At 40.6% G+C, this 16880-nt stretch overlaps 2 protein-coding genes across 10 annotated transcripts; both read right to left on the bottom strand.

The window, feature by feature from the left end:
- Positions 1–4991: 4991 nt before the first annotated feature.
- On the bottom strand, positions 4992–13686 carry LOC145450370 (coiled-coil domain-containing protein 33-like). Of its 9 annotated transcripts, none has more exons than XM_080328880.1 (13): positions 13545–13685; positions 12773–12819; positions 12169–12248; positions 12035–12104; positions 11898–11978; positions 11491–11605; positions 11339–11427; positions 10459–10642; positions 8882–8944; positions 8747–8820; positions 8542–8684; positions 5517–5594; positions 4992–5449 (listed from the first exon to the last, which is right to left on the bottom strand). In XM_080328880.1, coding segments are annotated over exons 1-13 (1071 nt in total). In that variant the 5' UTR covers positions 13591–13685; the 3' UTR covers positions 4992–5448. The 9 variants fall into 9 exon arrangements, with proteins under 9 accessions (XP_080185006.1, XP_080185005.1, XP_080185008.1 ...); XM_080328879.1 differs by having other exon boundaries at positions 12035–12107; XM_080328882.1 differs by having other exon boundaries at positions 12773–12909; positions 13545–13662.
- Positions 13687–13733: 47 nt separating this feature from the next.
- On the bottom strand, positions 13734–14694 carry LOC145450372 (M-phase phosphoprotein 6-like). Its single transcript, XM_080328888.1, has one exon. It carries the CDS (start codon positions 14664–14666, stop codon positions 14181–14183), a length of 486 nt encoding a protein of 161 aa, XP_080185014.1. The 5' UTR covers positions 14667–14694; the 3' UTR covers positions 13734–14180.
- Between the last annotated feature and the right edge of the window lie 2186 nt (positions 14695–16880).

The raw sequence follows: 16880 nt of genomic DNA on the forward strand, positions 1-16880 counted from the left end.
TGAAAAGTAATGCAGAGAATATAAATGCGTAACGCTTCCAACGACACTTTTGGCGTGATCGCAGCATTTATGGCACCATAATGAAGACACATATTTTTAATGAAAATAACCCGTCCAGCTTAGTCATTTTTATCTAGCATCTCATCTTGAAGTTATTCTGGAGTAGTGGTTATGTATATCACAGGATAAAATGGCGAGGTTTCAATCCCTTCATTGAGACAATCTCGGTAAAATACTTCAGATTTTATTTCAAACGCCTGTTGACTAATTTGATGACACTGACAACTTCAAATCGAAAAGGTTTCTCAAACATTAGGAAGTCACCCTGATTGACCTCACTATCTCCGTATTTTTTTTCCACAGACCCCAACAAAACATTTCTAAACAGCAACATGTGTGTATCAGTACGGTAGGTTGTTCGCAATTGGACAATTAATGGGGCACTGCACTCTAAAAATGATGTGGTCTCAAATTGAAGGGCAAAACGAAAGAAGAATTTTGGCCGCAGCCATTTTCTTCAGAACGCCACCGTAATGTATATTGAAATTTCCAGAGTTGCAGCACGCTCCAGCAGTCACGCAGAGATCGAACTTTATATAGTTGTCAGCCGATGTTGTGAAGGAAATAGAATACACTAGGCCCGATTTTGACATAAATCTCTTGACTGGACATCCTCCGTTGAACGCGGTATCTAAACCACCTTGGCATGTACGACATATTTCCTTCATAACATCGGCTGACAACTATATAAAGTTCGATCTCTGCGTGACTGCTGCAGCGTGCTGCAATTCTAGAAATTTCAATACATTACAGCTCCATTACGGTGGCGTTCTGAAAAAAACGGCTGCAGCCAAAATTTTTCTTTCGTTTTGCCCTTCAATTTGAGACCACATCATTTTTAGAGTGCAGTGCCCCTTTAAAATGAATTCGCAGTTGGATATTTTGTGTCAGACGACTATTCTGATGATGCGAGTAATGAGGTTTAAGCAGTTGTGGAGGAAAACTGCCTCATGCTTTCCCTAATTTAAAAAAATTCAAATTAGGTTATTAATCATTATGAAAATTTTGAGGTCTCGCGGAACCCGTCAAATTGCTTAGCGGACCCCCGGATGAGAACCACTGCTCTATACAGTCTGAAGGCACAACACAATACGTGAGTGCTGGACACATTGTATACCGTACAACACCTTCCACATACGCAAAACACCAAACCAACAACAGCACAGTATAGTCGACAGTCAATACAATGTCTTAATAGTTAGGTATACGACGTACGATTGAGTGTGATGATGAACATCACAACTTCGACAGGCTACGTGAAAATGCCGTTATTGGAATGACCAAGTCAGTTCGGTACCCTTCTACTTCTTGATTATGATGATTATTTGCGCAAGACAATAGTTGCAGAAGACAGCTTTCTCCACGAATATCTCCTTTCCCGGTTTCATTAACGCGTTACGTTACATATGCTCGTGACGGTTTACGCTGCCGCAATGGTGACTGCATTTCAAACAAAATGTTAATCGTATCTGAACATGAACGTGATAAACGGAGGGAGGCCCATCCCAACGCAGTGGATCGCGGGAACAAAGCCAACTATTTCAGCGACATTGCACAGGAGCACTGCATCCATTGTCCATGTGTCGTCCGCATGCATTGTTTAGAACGATACGCAACCATGCATAGCAAATCCCGCCATTCATTCATTGGTTTTATTAGCAATTTTATCAGTTCAATACACCACAGAAATGCGATACAATGAAAAGAAAGGAAGGAAGATGTCGAAGCGACTAGGAGTTGTCTATGGAATCGGACACCCACCTTGGCCTAGGCGATGTAAAGAGGAGGCATGCACACTGAATGAAAGTAAAGAAGATAGTATAGAAAAAGGAAGCGACAAGAAATAGGGCGGCATGCCATGGGAAGCGAGATCGATAGGTCAGTCGTGGTCCGGTAATCTTGAGGATGGACTGTATTTATTTAGTAGTAATTGCTTGTATTTCGACTTGAATGTGGACATGCTCGTCGACTGCCGGATGGCCGGCGGGATACTGTTCCACACATCAGGTCCGGCATATTTGATAGAGCGATGATCTTTTCGGTCGATCATATGATATTTGGACGACGTGGACGCGCGTGTGTTGTACCTGGGCGCTTTTGATTCAGAGGTAAAGAAGTCATTGAAGTATTCGGGGCAACGACCGCAGTGAAACTGATACATAAACTTGGCGATTTCTAGTTTCCGCATATCTTCTATGTTTAGGACGCCATAGAAACTCAATGAGCTGTGTAGTGTGTAGTGTGGATGAGCAGATGGTTCGTTTCGAGAATCAGAATCCAACCGGCAACTTTAGTCTCCGAGGAAATCTCCCTCCGACTACGAAGAGCTCAATCCCAGACTTCAAGATAATCCGAAGAATCTCGTCAAGTATCCGAAACATCGACATCGGTGGCAGGCTATCCAATAGAATCCCAAATGTACAGCATGTTACCCGTCATATTACAAGGTGTTAACTGTCTAGTCCGTCTGTCACAAGGTGTAAAAAAATTTCGCCCCCCCCCCCTAACCCCGTGCACTTATCGTGATGTCAAAAAGAGCACATCATCTAATACAGAGGTTGGCAACCTATTTGCTAATCACAGCCGTATTTCGATTACTTATGTAGCCCAAGGCCACATTCCAGGGCATAGCCTTAATGAAATAGCTGGACGCAAAATACCTATGTTAATCTGTCCAGCAGTGTTGGGATCAAGTCACTACCTTCGAGTCACGAGTCATTTCGAGTCATTGCACATTTTGACTCGAGTCAAGTCAAGTCAATCGATTTTCGAAGATGACTCGAGTCAAGTCAAGTCAGTCGATTTTTGTAGGTGACTCGAGTCAAGTCAAGTCACGAGTCAAGTCAAATTGTCTTTTCAATCTAAGAGGCGTGATAACGTCATTGTACTTTGCTAGCTGTCTGAAATACAGATTGAGTGGTCTTTGATTTCGAACCGATGAAGGGATATAGAGTTAAATATACACGCAATTAAGGCGCTGTATCGCTCACAAATAAGTAGAAATAACAAATTACGTAAGTAAGTGCACAGCCTCAGTTTATAGTTACCAGCCAAAATAGAGAATATAGAGAAACGAATTGATAAGATGCAATACATTACCCTTTTGCAAATTGATATCATACAATTCGAGCATGCTCCAATGGCTGAGGACTATATAAACTATTTTCGAATTCAATTTCAATGAAAAAAGTGGTTTGGTTAAGTTAAGAACACAGAACAAAAATATACATTTTGCTATTAAATTACTTAACTATACTATAGTGTGCGACAACGTAGGCTGTAAGCTTGGAAAACTTCGTTTGCGATCAATATATTTGTGAGAAAACAATGGAGGCTCCGTAAAACGCACGATCATTGAATGACTGGTCGCTCTCACGGGTTACACCAGCGTAGCGCGAACAATCCGAACACAGGAAAGATTCAGTGATTTTTATCGACACCGATTACTTGATGACTTGAAATTGACTCGTGAATTTTGCTCCGAGTCACGAGTCAATCCACATTTCTGATACGCCGAGTCAAGTCATTTTAGCAAAGTGACTCGAGTCAAGTCAAGTCATACGAAAAATTAGTGACTCGAGTCAAGTCATGACTCGAGTCATCCCAACACTGCTGTCCAGTCCATATCCATTCCCGTCGAGCTCCGGACCATTCTACTTTTCACAACGCCCTATTGTACGCAACATAATCGCGAGTGTCAATGGTATGAATAGTTGCTGGGATTGCATATTGTCGCGCCATGCGCGAAAATTTTTCAGATTCATCAATGAATTCCGTAATAATTAGTAGCAGTATCACATACTACTTCCAAATATTTACCCTTTCTCGGCCCATGCGATCAGATTCACCGGCAGGGTTCATGGAGGGAGTGCTTTCAAAAATTTAGGGCAAGTTATAAATGGTAATCCATCTTCGGGTGGGCCAAAATCTGGGAGCGAATTCGTAATTTCAATTTGCATGTCGACGGCCGCCAACACATAGGCCTACTAATTGAATTAGGTGTCGACGGCCGCACAAATACCCTTCTACGGCCGGAGGTTGCCAATCCCTGATCTAATACGTATGGTATGTTTTACGCCAAGTTTGAATCCGCATTCCAGTTGTTGAGTCATTAACATTTCTTACAAATTTCCCCAAACTTGTTTGAAAATAGCAAAAAACACTGAACAGTACATCAATGTATTTCATGGTAGGTTGCACTGAGACTAATCCTAATGCTGGCAGCGACTACAGAGAGCACAGCGTCGTTCTGCACTGCCATGCTAAATTTGATCAGTTTTGTAATTGAATTAAATTATGTTTATTTAGGGTAGCCTAATTGAGGGCGAAACCGGGCAACCTATATTGCACCTAGGCCTGTCTTAGGCAGTCTAGTTCGATAGCTATTAACAGGGATATATAGAACTATACTATATATACTAGAACTAGTTCTGTATATCCCTGGCTATTAACAACAGGTTCCCAGCGCACCGAGCTTTAGGCTACTGCCATAGCTTTGAAGTAATGAATGACTTACACATGAGACTTGCTTTAAATCTTCAAAGCATATCAAAATTTTGCTCAAAAGAACTTGAAATCAGCCAATACTCCGTTGAGGGCTACTGCTGGAGTTTGAATTTGGCTAGCTTTCTTCAACACGAAATAAATTTCATCTTCAACAATCGTATTTTCAGAATGGTTGTGAAGCACATATTTAGTAAGAATTTATCAATTTCTCGCGCCCCCCTCAAGAGCCTCCCACTTCCCCAGGTTGAGAACCACTGCACTAATCAGTACAATAATTGTCGGCGATAAGTCGCGGACAAGACGAGCAACCTGATGGGGGTCTGAGGGACGAAGTGCTGTTACGGTCCTGCATAAGCCTACAAGCATATAGCTGTAAAGTAAAGGCTATGATATACCGTAACCACAACATACGTTGGTACCAGTCGTAAAAAGCTTTCTTGATCACGAAGTGCTTGTGATGGCGGGATTTCGAAAGTGCCAAGGCGATCAATAAACGCAAATCCTGATCGCTATTTAGAAGATTACGACACTATCAGAAACTCAGTAAATGAGAATACTATTTTAGACTTTAGAACACAGGTAAAATAAATAAGCAATGTTGCTGCAACAGTTTAAACTGAAAGTTACCTGAAAAGCTGCTAATGTGAGATGTCAAATCAGCTCAAAATACTTCGTAAGACGTTAGCAGTCACAAGAAAGTCAACATAACAAAACCGCTAATGATAACATCAAGACCACTCAAAATGTAAAGAAGAACATTTCGTCATTTCATCAATCTTCGGAAATCATGTCACGAAAATTGATCCATCACAAAATACCGCTCTCATTCAACCTATTATCGCAACGCGTGAAGCTCCAGTGTCACATCTCTCCACCCAAGTATCTGAAAAACACACCAACACAATATTATGTGTACAGTTCATCTCAAATCTCCCATTGTTGAAGCTTACCAAAATGTGTTCTTGGACCCTACATCCACACCGCCAGCAAGCCCCGAATGAGCAAAGCTACTTCTTAGCTCTTGCAACCTTTAAAAGAATAACTCCTGTTACACCACTACCAAACTAAACAGAGGGGGTCAGTAGTCAGTAACAAAGCACTCCTACTTTTCACACACACGTATTCCTCCTATTGCCTACTTGCACTACAGCAGTGGTTCCCAAACGGTGGGGAATTCCCCACTGGTGGGGAATTCAATTGTTTCTGGTGGGGAATAGACGCATTTGTACAAAACTGTATACAGGACAGTCTACATATTAACGGAGACACATGCACAATTACCGTTAGCAGTTAACTGCTGTTGAATGTATGTATCGAAAATTGTATTGCGTGGGCTGTTCACAAAACCTCAGTATTAACTCTGGATGGCCAATAATGGCGTCTCAAACGCATCCAGCACGATTAGTTTGCCCTGAAATAACGCGTCGCGAAATTTTGAGCTTTACTGGTATCGGTTCCCCATATGTTTTATGTTGCAGTTATAGGCGATTGTCTTGCGTATTTGTTGGGTTGTGTGTCAAGTGTAGTTAAACCAGCAAATAGCTGCTCTGTGATGACAAAAGTGCAGGGTAGTGGGGAACAGGACCGCAACTGCCGCACCCCAAACCCCCAATTGGGGGGGGCTCGAAGGGACCCAAAATTATATCGTGAGTAAACATAAATTAAAGTATTCTTTGTTAAAGTTATGCGACTTTTTCAAAAAAATTTCACGCTCGGTGCGCGATATATTATTGCCGAATATCTGATTATTAGGTACCTTTCCCCACGAAAATAATTAGAATTTATAGAAATGCAGACTTCGGCGTCGGCTATTACTGCGCCACGACGCACCAATGCATATGAAGATATAGAATATGAAACATGCAACTCCGAGAAGTGTGCCAGAACGATCAGCAGTGAGAAGACCTTGGCCGAGAAGGAATGCCTTTGTGGTGACCCAAAACTTCGATATATATACAATACACATATATGTTTAATTGTCCATAGGCGGCTAAATGGCTGGCGCCGAATGTTCCTGTCCTGGCGATCTAAAGCTCACAGGGCAAATGCCATCCCGCAGGGAAAAATAATTGCCAGTAAGCAATATCAATTTGAAATTGTGTGGCCTTTTACTTTTGGCGATTTCCATATCTTTTGACATAGCAGATATAGGAGGTCTCGAAATAGCATAATGTAACGAAATCGATATACCAACGGGTCCACCCGAAGATGTTCAATTCTTATTAGGGGTCCTACCTTTTCCAACACTCCTCACTCAGCTCTACCTGTAAATCTGATTACGTGAGCAGAGAGGGGATAAAAAATTGATTGCAAACCATATGCAATTCATGATCATATTGGCCGTTTCAAACACGAATTATACAATTTTTTCGCGCTTCGCGCGTTTAGTCGTGGTAAAGGTGACGCACTAAACATTACACCCAATGTAGCTGATAAGTTGTAGGGAAAAAGCGTACTGGCTCGGCGGGGTTGAGGAAGTTCTGGGGACCCAAGACTAGGTGAACCTCTGAGGTGTGAACCTCTGAAAGGTTCAGGTTCGTGTGAACGCGAACCTTTTTGAAAGGTTCTGTGTGAACACGAACGTGAACCTCGTGACGTCACGTGACGTCATATTGCTAATTCCAACCCTTTCTTTCAATGAAGTGATAGACTATATGCCCTATATTAATGTACACGATAGCTAGCGAAGATTCGGCCCACATAATGCCACAATGCTGAAGTACATATCGGCGTTTAAAACGTTGCTAAAAGTATCAACTGCGGTAATCAAAGGATATAATAATTGCATAAAATCAGTACAGTCCGTCGCTTTGCCAACAATTTCGACGAGGACTTACCAAGGAATATAAGCTTACGCCTTAACGGTCCTAGCCAGACCGGACAATGTGTTCGGAGTCTGAGTATTGCTACATTGATATTGAGCAGAGTGTACAACTGGTTTCTATACTCGCTACCGATACCACAAACAACAAGCAGCAGTAGCAAGCACCTTAATCGCACGGATTTGGTTTTAATGATACAGTAAGAATATGAAGTCAAGATTGACCCAGTACGACCGTTCGATATTTTACATCAGAAGACGATATCAATGTCATTGATTGGTTGAATAAGCATCATTCGCTGAGTACGTATATCGATTGCGGGTCAAGCTCACAGCAGAGAGTCACTAAATATTCACAAACGGAAAGCTGGATATTTCGAGAAAATTTTTGCAACAAAGCAAGTAAAACTTTTAAGGTTGTAGAGATGCATGCTCGTTTAGTGTTGATTTTCTATGCTGCCAGCACCATGCATGGAGTGGCCCGCAGTTGAAATGCAATAAACTTGAGCCAAAGATCTTATAATGGAGTGAAAATTACAATTTACCAAAAGGTTCACAGTGCAGAACCTACCAAGGTTCTGTTGTGAACGCGAACCTCTAAATTTCCGAGGTTCACACACAGAACGCGAACGTGAACCTTACGTTCACACCATCCCTACCCAAGACCTACGTGGGTCAACCTGCCGATGATTACAGATAGTATACCGATTTTTCGGTTCACAAAATCTGGGGGGCGATGATCGGCGTTGAGCTTGAAAAGGGGGCGATGAGTCGAAAAAGGTTGGGAACCACTGGGTTAGGGTTACCATAGGACACTTTTCAAAAATTCTGAAATCGGCAAATTTTAAAAATTTTCTGCCAATACTGCCGTGTTGACAAGAAAAAGGTCATCATTTTGATCGACTCCCGCATTACCCACTTTTACACAATTCTGCCTAGAAGTCGACTTTTTGATGGAATTTTAATACTTAAGCTCAAACGGTATGCGATCCCTCAACCACATCCACCTTTTATAACTGCTCAGCAATTGTTAGACCTTTCATTTCCCTTTTGATATGTCTTAGAATAGATGCCACTATTTGTAATCGAAAAGAAATTCATGGCGTTACTTCTACCAGAGTAGCAACACTCATAAATAACAATGACAGTATTACCGGACATTAAGCTCGCGTTTCTCGCACGACCACGTTTGAGCGTTTTGACCTAACTGGGCCTCCAGCGACTCAATCCTTTGCTGAAACGTGACGAGGTCGTCGTTCAGCTGAAGATTTCTCATCTCATCTTGATGCATCACTGCCTGACGGCGAAAGAAAAGAAGCTAATAAGAGGACGGTCCAGACCAACTTGTTAATATCTCACTCGCCAGTCACCAATGTCATCCCGTAGCTTCGCGTTTTCCTCCATGAGTCGTACGATCTCACTGCGTTTTGGATCTGCAAAGAAAGTCACTGAGTGTCTTGAGTGATCGCAAACGGCGCCTTTTATGGGTCTCACCATGATTCTCGACGACCGTTGATGAACCATCGTCACCGGCAGATACAACTGATCTTGCTTGCTCTGAACAGATAAAAGTGAATTATAAATCGTATAAAATCATCGCCAACACAACAAGTGAGCTAACAAATACATATGACCGTTGTAGGCAGAGATGGTCAGTAACAAAGTATCTCTACTTTGTCGGGGTGCTCACAGGTTTAGGTTGTTAGAACACCTCACCCATGGGCGTAGACATGGGATAGAATCGATGTCCGCTCTGGCGAATGTAATAACAACACGTATCGCTTCCGACGGCGCATTTGGGTATGATCGCAATAAATATGGCACCAAAGTTGACAAACAAATTTTTTTAATGAACATATAACGTCAAGCCTGGTCATTTCTATCTAGCAGCTTATCTTGAAGTTATAATGGAAAATGGGTATGCGCATCACGTGATTGACCTTACTAATCAGACTTGTTTATTTTTTCCACAATCTTCAACAAGACATCTCGAACAGCACAATAATTGTATCAGTAAGCTATTGGCAATTTAGCAATTAAAATGAGTCCGCACAGTTTCATCTCAGACGGCCATTCTGTTGATGCGAGTTCTTCAGTTTTACTAGTAATGAAGCGTAACTGCCTCGTGATTTCCATAATTTAAAAAAATACAAATTATGTACTAGATTATGCAGTACTTGATAGGTCTCCCACCAGCACTTATCAATTCGGACATTCGGTCATCAAAGGCCGCACCGAAATTTGTTTGTGATTCCCCCACTTAGCGAGTAAGTCATTATTCACACGCGTATACTCAATTGAATGAAATCGATCCACGAAGAAAAAAAAACGATCACAGATATCACATTGGCTAAAATCTTATAAAATTCAGTAGTTCGAGTCATGCTTTTCTGTGCATCCATATCAAGAGCAGGAGTCTGAGTCACTAACTTAAAGACGAGTGAGTTCCTCGTTGAGAGACATAGGGGTTAGAGTCAACATTTTGAATCTATAAGAGTATTTCACCACGAAAATTCTCTGAACCAAATATAAAACAGAGCTATCTCCCTATAGTGGGAATCTATTCCGTTTGAGAATTGAGCCAGCCGAGATTACAAATCATACAATCTGTGAGAGTAAGCATACACTCTCACAAAAATTTATACGATTCCTTATCCTTACTCATTTTACATACAAACGGACATCAAGTTATCTTCACTGTTACAATAACAGTAGGAAAGGAAAGGACGTAGTTATTTTTGTCCTTGATGTTTTTGCGGCATATACACCGACTCATGATACACATACACACGATCTGCGCATATGCATACCATGAGTGCATGATGTGCATATGCCGCTGGACAAGGAAGGTGCAGATATAGCCTTGTATGGCTTTCTAAGTCTTGCACCACCCCTCCATGCTTTCCCATTAATGCATGAGCGCCAACCAGGGAAGTCATGGATACCAGTGTTACTAATCAGGTCTTTGGTCTGACCCAGCCGGGGATCAAACCCACGACCTACCGATCAAGAAGCCGGATGCTTTACCATTACGCTATCTTGTCGGCAGCGGGCCACAGAAAGAAACGGACCTGTTCTATCGAGATAATCTCTCAAGGACTTTTCCAAGTTTTTGATCACATCTTCCTGTTGTTTCACAGTGTTTTCTAATTTGCGAGCTTTCTGCCTTTCTTTATTCGCTGGCTTTGCACTTCTTGGGTTGTTGTTACCTTGCGTCACCTCGTGACTCAAGATTTTCTTTTCTCTGTCGTTGGCCTGGAATATATTTCTGTAACATAACTACAGCCTCAAAAGGGCCTAAGGTAGGTAGAAGTGTAAAAAGAAACTTTTTCAGGATACTGCAGCAGGCTCTATCTACTTGCACTGCTGAATCAGTGTTGGTATCTACTTCTATAAGCAACAGATTTTGAAGACAAAATTCGTACGTTCACAAATTTGTCTAATAGAAAGTAGTGTTTGGATAGATTTGCATCACTTGTAAAAGAGAAACCAACATAACTACTGGAAGATACAGCGCACTTACCATGATAACACAATAATATGGAGATTCCACCTATTTTTGACACCATTGGTCAATTCGCATTCTGTGACTGTACGTTTTTCAAGTCTACCTTTTAGAACTAACAGAGTATTTTTTAAGCCTTTCATCTTCTACTCAAAGTAGTTTCAGTACTTCTTTCCCACATTGTAGATACAGGAAGGACAGCTGTGGAAAAATGCAATTAGGCCTATTGACAAAATGTGAGGACTCTTCGCAATATAATGTCGCTTGAATCGTGAAACCGTGGATGCAGGTGCTACCTGAGCAATGTATTGATGGTCTGGAGGCAGACCTACCAAGTGCCAATGCGATTACCTCTATCAGCAAATGCGATGGCCAAATGACCCAGCACTTACCATTAGACTCAGCAATCCCAGTATTATCAATTTTAGAGCAAAACCATAACATACCTTAATCAATTGATTTTGAAGTTTTTGTACTTTATCTTTATATTTTTTGAATTCAGCAAGGTCCGCTTCAAGTTTCTCTTTCAAAGCAACTGCAAAACACCATGAAACATACCAGGGAGAAAAACTTACGAATAATACTATCTAATACACACCGTATCTTTCTACAAAATCATCTTGACTATCAACTTCAACGCTAGGATCGTTGATTATGACAGACATCAGCTGGTCGTCTGACGCTGAGTTCTTTTGAAGCGATTCATTCTCTTGCTAAACAAATAGAAAGGTTATAAGATATTGCTGGTGTTAGAGATTGCAATCAGAATAAAATTGGGGATGGGGATGAGCTTTATATAGCCTATGTGTTGCTTTATATTGATAAGTATCTATTGTAAGAGTATCATGAAAAAATTACAGGTTAGCCCAGGATACAGCATTTACGCATTCTCAACCTGTCAGTGTCCACTTACAATATTCTAGTCTAGTCTTGTTCGATGTATAGGCTATCAGAATATAAAACTCATGTCAACAACAATATCTGTCATTCCAATGACCACCTTACCTTCAGTTTAGCAACCGTAGACTGTAAGTTTGATAACTCTCGGCCCATTGTTTTGACAACATCTCTGTAATGTTTCAGTTCCTACAAAAAAAACTATTGTAACAACGGAGCGTCTTAAAACACAAAATACATATTACCTTGATCTGATCATCGCTTAAGTTTGAGTCTCCTCTTGAATTTGCACCGCCTTCCACATCATTAGTGGGTCTGCTACATACAGAATCGACATTAGGAGACAATTTATAACCAAATACATGTGGATCGTACACACCTTTTTTCAGGTTCAGGTCGACTTGGTGGCAGTATTGACTCCGGAAGATCCTTCATGAAATAGTCCTCATCCTGTGTCAACTGCAAAAGAAAAATTTCAGAGAACACGTAAACAAAATCCCTAGAAATATCATTCACCTGCGCTGAAATCGGTCTATGATACGGTATCGACATTATGTTGCCGGTACTGACTTTCCGAAAAACTAATTCCAGTATCAGTTGGAAGTAATGACTACAATGAGCCGTTTATGGCTTGTGGTCTTATGTACAATAGAAGCTGGGTTTCCAATTCTTCCATAAGTAAACACTCCCTGTAAAAGGTTTCTGACAGCTATCCTAAATACCCTCCCCTTCAGTAAAACAACTTGGGTAAATATAGGCTTTTGAAGATGAATAGGATGTTGATTTAGCAATGTATTTACTCTAGATTTGATGATTTACGATGTATCAAAATCTCATTACATCTCCATCTCACATTATCAGGTGCGTCAAAAAGGTAGTCATATGCATTGAACATAAACATTCTTCCACAAACAGTGAGTAAACAAATGTTCTGCGTAAACAATAGCTCACAGACAAGAGGATATACACAACACACACCATACCTTACACTCAAGTACTTTCATATCATGGCAGCTTGGATTAACATTCGCTGGCAGGAGGGCAGGCATGAAGTAGTGCAGATTTTGAAATGGAAGAAAATATTAATCACAATGATCCACATCTTCTGTTCACCTGAAACCTGAATAAATGTCAGTTTACATTAACGATACGGTACCAAATTCAGTCGCTAAAGTGGTCGTTGATGCTTCTGAAGTAACCTACCAGTAGAATTGATGCCGTAACCTTCCCCTCAATTAGCAGTAGCCTCAAAACCTCCCTAATTTACTTGAAAATTAATTGAGTAATTGGAAAAAGTAGATTGGTCATGCCTCACAGACTTTTGTTGGACAATTTCGAAATTTCAAGAAACGGCTTCGCAATCAACGTAGAATGGCCGATGTGCCACAAATTAATAGCCACAGTTTTCCAAGTTGTATTTTAGGTAGGGTATGAGTGGAAGAAGTCAAACACCATCAACACTTGGTAGTGCAAGTAATCAAGATCTACTTGACTACCATAATCAGAAAGAAGTAGAAGTACTTTGTTGCTGACCACCTCTGAATTATCCTTCAGGATACCAGATAAAGTTGATTTAATGGTGAAGATTGAAGTTATCTCACAAAGGTCGCCCATGAATTGAACACGAACAGTAATCACCACAGCTGTAGCATTTAACGGATAGGATAGTTTTGGTAGGGCGGATTTCTTACAAAATACTTGATGTGAACAAACTACATCACATCATCAAATAACGCCAATGCATCATATGCTTACCTTTGATATTTATTGGCTGGTTCCATACATAGATCGTCCGATTCATCGTGGACGGAACCAGAGATTATTCCGCCAAAGCCGGAACTAGGTATATCAAGGATGATACCAGAAGGATGCTAAACCAACGGTTATTAAATCAGAATATCCGGTACTTAGAACGAAATATTTAACGTCATATTAAATCTGCAGCTGTTGGTAACAATGTCAAAGTATTGGAAAAAATTGATCGCAGTACGGTATCGCAGTGTGTCAGCGGTAGGCTACTTCTTTAGTAAAGCCATTAAGTTATACTTAAATATTTCATACATGTCCGCACACTAGATATACCGTGACCATTGATATAGCAGCGATATGAGGAAATTGACCCTGCAATAATGACATGTATGACGGCACTTGAAAATGATTGAGACGGATAGATTTTTGGTGGCATACAAAAGTTGAGCAGCTGACAGTTGATAGAGGAAAGAAAAAACAATATTGAAAATCACGAATCGATATTCACTTTCTAACAAGTAAACATACCCCATCAAATAGCCAGTTATGTATTTATGGCCGAGAGATACTTCCAATTTAGGGAATCACGTGCTCGAACTGGGGACTTGCGGATCATATCTGCTGATTTTTAACCATTGCGAATCAATTATCTTCATCTGGCTTTATGAACGATCCCTTGGAATCAGTCCGTCTCTTTTTCCTAGGTTTCTTTGACTTTTCATCGTTGCCACTTTGTGTCCTTTTTTTGCCAAACTTCCTCGCAACCTTACCCACTAACGTCGTAAATCTTTCGGTCATTTCCTCATCCGATATTGATCCTTCCTCACTTGCATTTTCAGACGATTCCTCAACTTCTTCTTCCTCCTCTTTATTCCATATCTTCATCATTTTTTCGGTATGCTCATTGAACCCACGGAAAGACATCCGTCCGTAACGAAGATCACAGATGTCGACATGACTGTGGACAATGTCATATTTACTCTGTTTCTCTGGCATGAGAGGTATGTCTAATTCCCATTGTTCATCAGTAATCGTCTTTCCGACCGTCTCTTGTAACGCTTGGTTTAGTTCAGAGGATTGTCCACGCTGCATAAATTTCATACGCCTTAAATGGATTGATAAATCCATTATTGTTATGCTGCCAGTAATAAAAAAAATATTCATTTGACACTCTCAATCAAAGCAGCATTGTGTCTATCAGTAACCTAGTGTTTTCATGCCATGCACTGTGATTAATCTTCACATCTTGCAAACAACCGGTTTAGCAGCACAAAACACACATAATATAATATAGACCAGTGGTTCTCAACCTTTTTTTAGGCACACCCCCTTTTATGATAGTGAAAAATTTTGCGCCCCCTTATCGTCATATCACAAAATCCAACCGGGATGCTAGCAACCCCAACAGATTATTTGATGACATGGAAGGCCGAAAGGGTATGACTGTTGATGAGAGAATTCAAAAATATGAAATTCGGTCTATATATAGAGAAACACGCATGAAGTGGAGGTTGACCGCTTCTTCGCGCTCCCCCTTCAGATGCTTTCGCGCCTGCCCCCCAGGTTGAGAACCACTGATATAGACCAATAGGCTCAAACAAAAAAAACGGAAAAGAAAATTTGAGACTATTTGCAGACTATAGTTCAAGTCATAAAATATTTTAGATTTAGCATGAGCATAAGATTTTCCATGTTGTAAAACCTTTAACTAATCTGAAGTTGGCATAGAATAGTTTTCTCAGTCATCCGATGTGATTCTGGCTGTGTATAGGTTATTTCGGACCCAATCTCACAGGGAATCTCCATGAAATTTGGTACGAATACAGTCCAGGTGTTGATATATCCTGTGTCGCCGACAAAAAGAGGGTTACAAAATCACTTTCTCAGTCATCTGTATCTGAAACACGATGATCAGAGTTCAGCTACCAAGTAATGACTCTCTCCTTTTAAACCGTAAGACCATCGATGATGTATGTACCAATGTAGCGTACCAGCTATAGCTGGTTTATTCCTAATCTCTAAATGTAAATTGTAACCAAAACGCATTCAAGAGCCGTTAAGGAGCTTATGGACTCCTGGAGGCGCAGATGCATTACCAGACTTGGACAGCTAGATAACTCTGGTCGTCTATTATTAGACTAACAAGAGTGGAATGCCGGTATTGGGTAATCTAATTCAAACTAGATTAGTGAAGTGCTTCTATGCTCTAGTTATAATTCTAATCTAATTTCTGGTTTCCCTGAAAATGCTGCAGAGCGGAATATTTTTGCAAAATGGGCCAAGCTTGATGTACAGAGATCTGTCGTTCTCGTGCTTATGAGAATAGCCAACTACTCTGATTCGATATGAATTGAACTTGATTTTTGTTGTATTTCTTCCCAGGATGTAATTCAATTTCCAAGTTTCTGTAAATTCACTAATTCTAACTCTACTCTAATTATAAAATGCGTAGCATTAATTCTAATGCTAATCTAATTTGGTAAAGCTGAAAATTTCCTCGTTTTCCAACTCCGCGCAGGAGTGCACGGCGCGCATTTTGCTAGTTACTTACTTTACTACAACTTTTGTCAGCTGCAGTGATGAGCATCGGAGCGGAGTCGGAGTGGATTCGGAGCGGAGTTTTGCCGATTTTATGACAGTCGGAGCGGAGTCGGAGTTTACTACAGATAGTTTTTCGGAGAATTTCGGAGTATTGTAAATTTTGTAATCGATATCTTTGTATAGCTCTGACCAGAATACACTCTTGATTATGATTACAAACCAAAACACAGACAGTTGACACCTTGTAAACTAGTAATATGACGGGTAAACATGCAAAAATGATTGCCAAGTGCATAAAAATCAGCCATCTGCACTGCAATTGGGGACTGGAGAGTAGACAATACTATGAGGCCAACCATATTATCACATGTACCATGTTGTACCATGTACCATGCTTGCCACTGTTTCGGATACTTAACGAGATTCACCGGAGTATCTCGGAGTCTAGGATTGAGCTCTTCGGAGTCGGAGGGAGTTTTCCTCAGACACTAAAGTTGTCGGAGGGATTCGGAGTCTCGAAAAGCACTATCCGCTCATCACTGGTCAGCTGCTATCAACACGTGACATATTATGTTGATAACTTTCTGCAGTCAAGCGTATATTATGATTGGAGCTTGAGACTATATAAAACTAACCTAAGGAGGTTAGTTATCTATATTGAGACAAATCAGATATATTACTTTTGGATGCAGAATCAATTTTATTACAAATTCCATCGCTTCAAAATACCTAGTGTTTACGTACCTCACAATAACAATCAATCCAGTAAAAATTTTGTATGCAGTGATTGATCAGGGCAAT

The sequence above is a fragment of the Botryllus schlosseri genome, chromosome 11, assembly GCF_051294905.1.
Source record: "Botryllus schlosseri isolate E-star chromosome 11, Bs_hap1, whole genome shotgun sequence".
NCBI lineage: Eukaryota > Metazoa > Chordata > Ascidiacea > Stolidobranchia > Styelidae > Botryllus > Botryllus schlosseri.

Coding starts and splice junctions, on each gene's coding strand:
- LOC145450370 (XM_080328879.1), bottom strand. CDS start 13,590: ATGAATCGGACGATCTATGTATGGAACCAGCCAATAAATATCAAAG. Junction 12,249..12,772: donor TGAAAGTACTTGAGTGTAAG/GTATGGTGTGTG, acceptor TTTCTTTTGCAG/TTGACACAGGATGAGGACTA. Junction 8,685..8,746: donor ATGACATTGGTGACTGGCGA/GTGAGATATTAA, acceptor TTTCGCCGTCAG/GCAGTGATGCATCAAGATGA.
- LOC145450372 (XM_080328888.1), bottom strand. CDS start 14,666: ATGGATTTATCAATCCATTTAAGGCGTATGAAATTTATGCAGCGTGGA.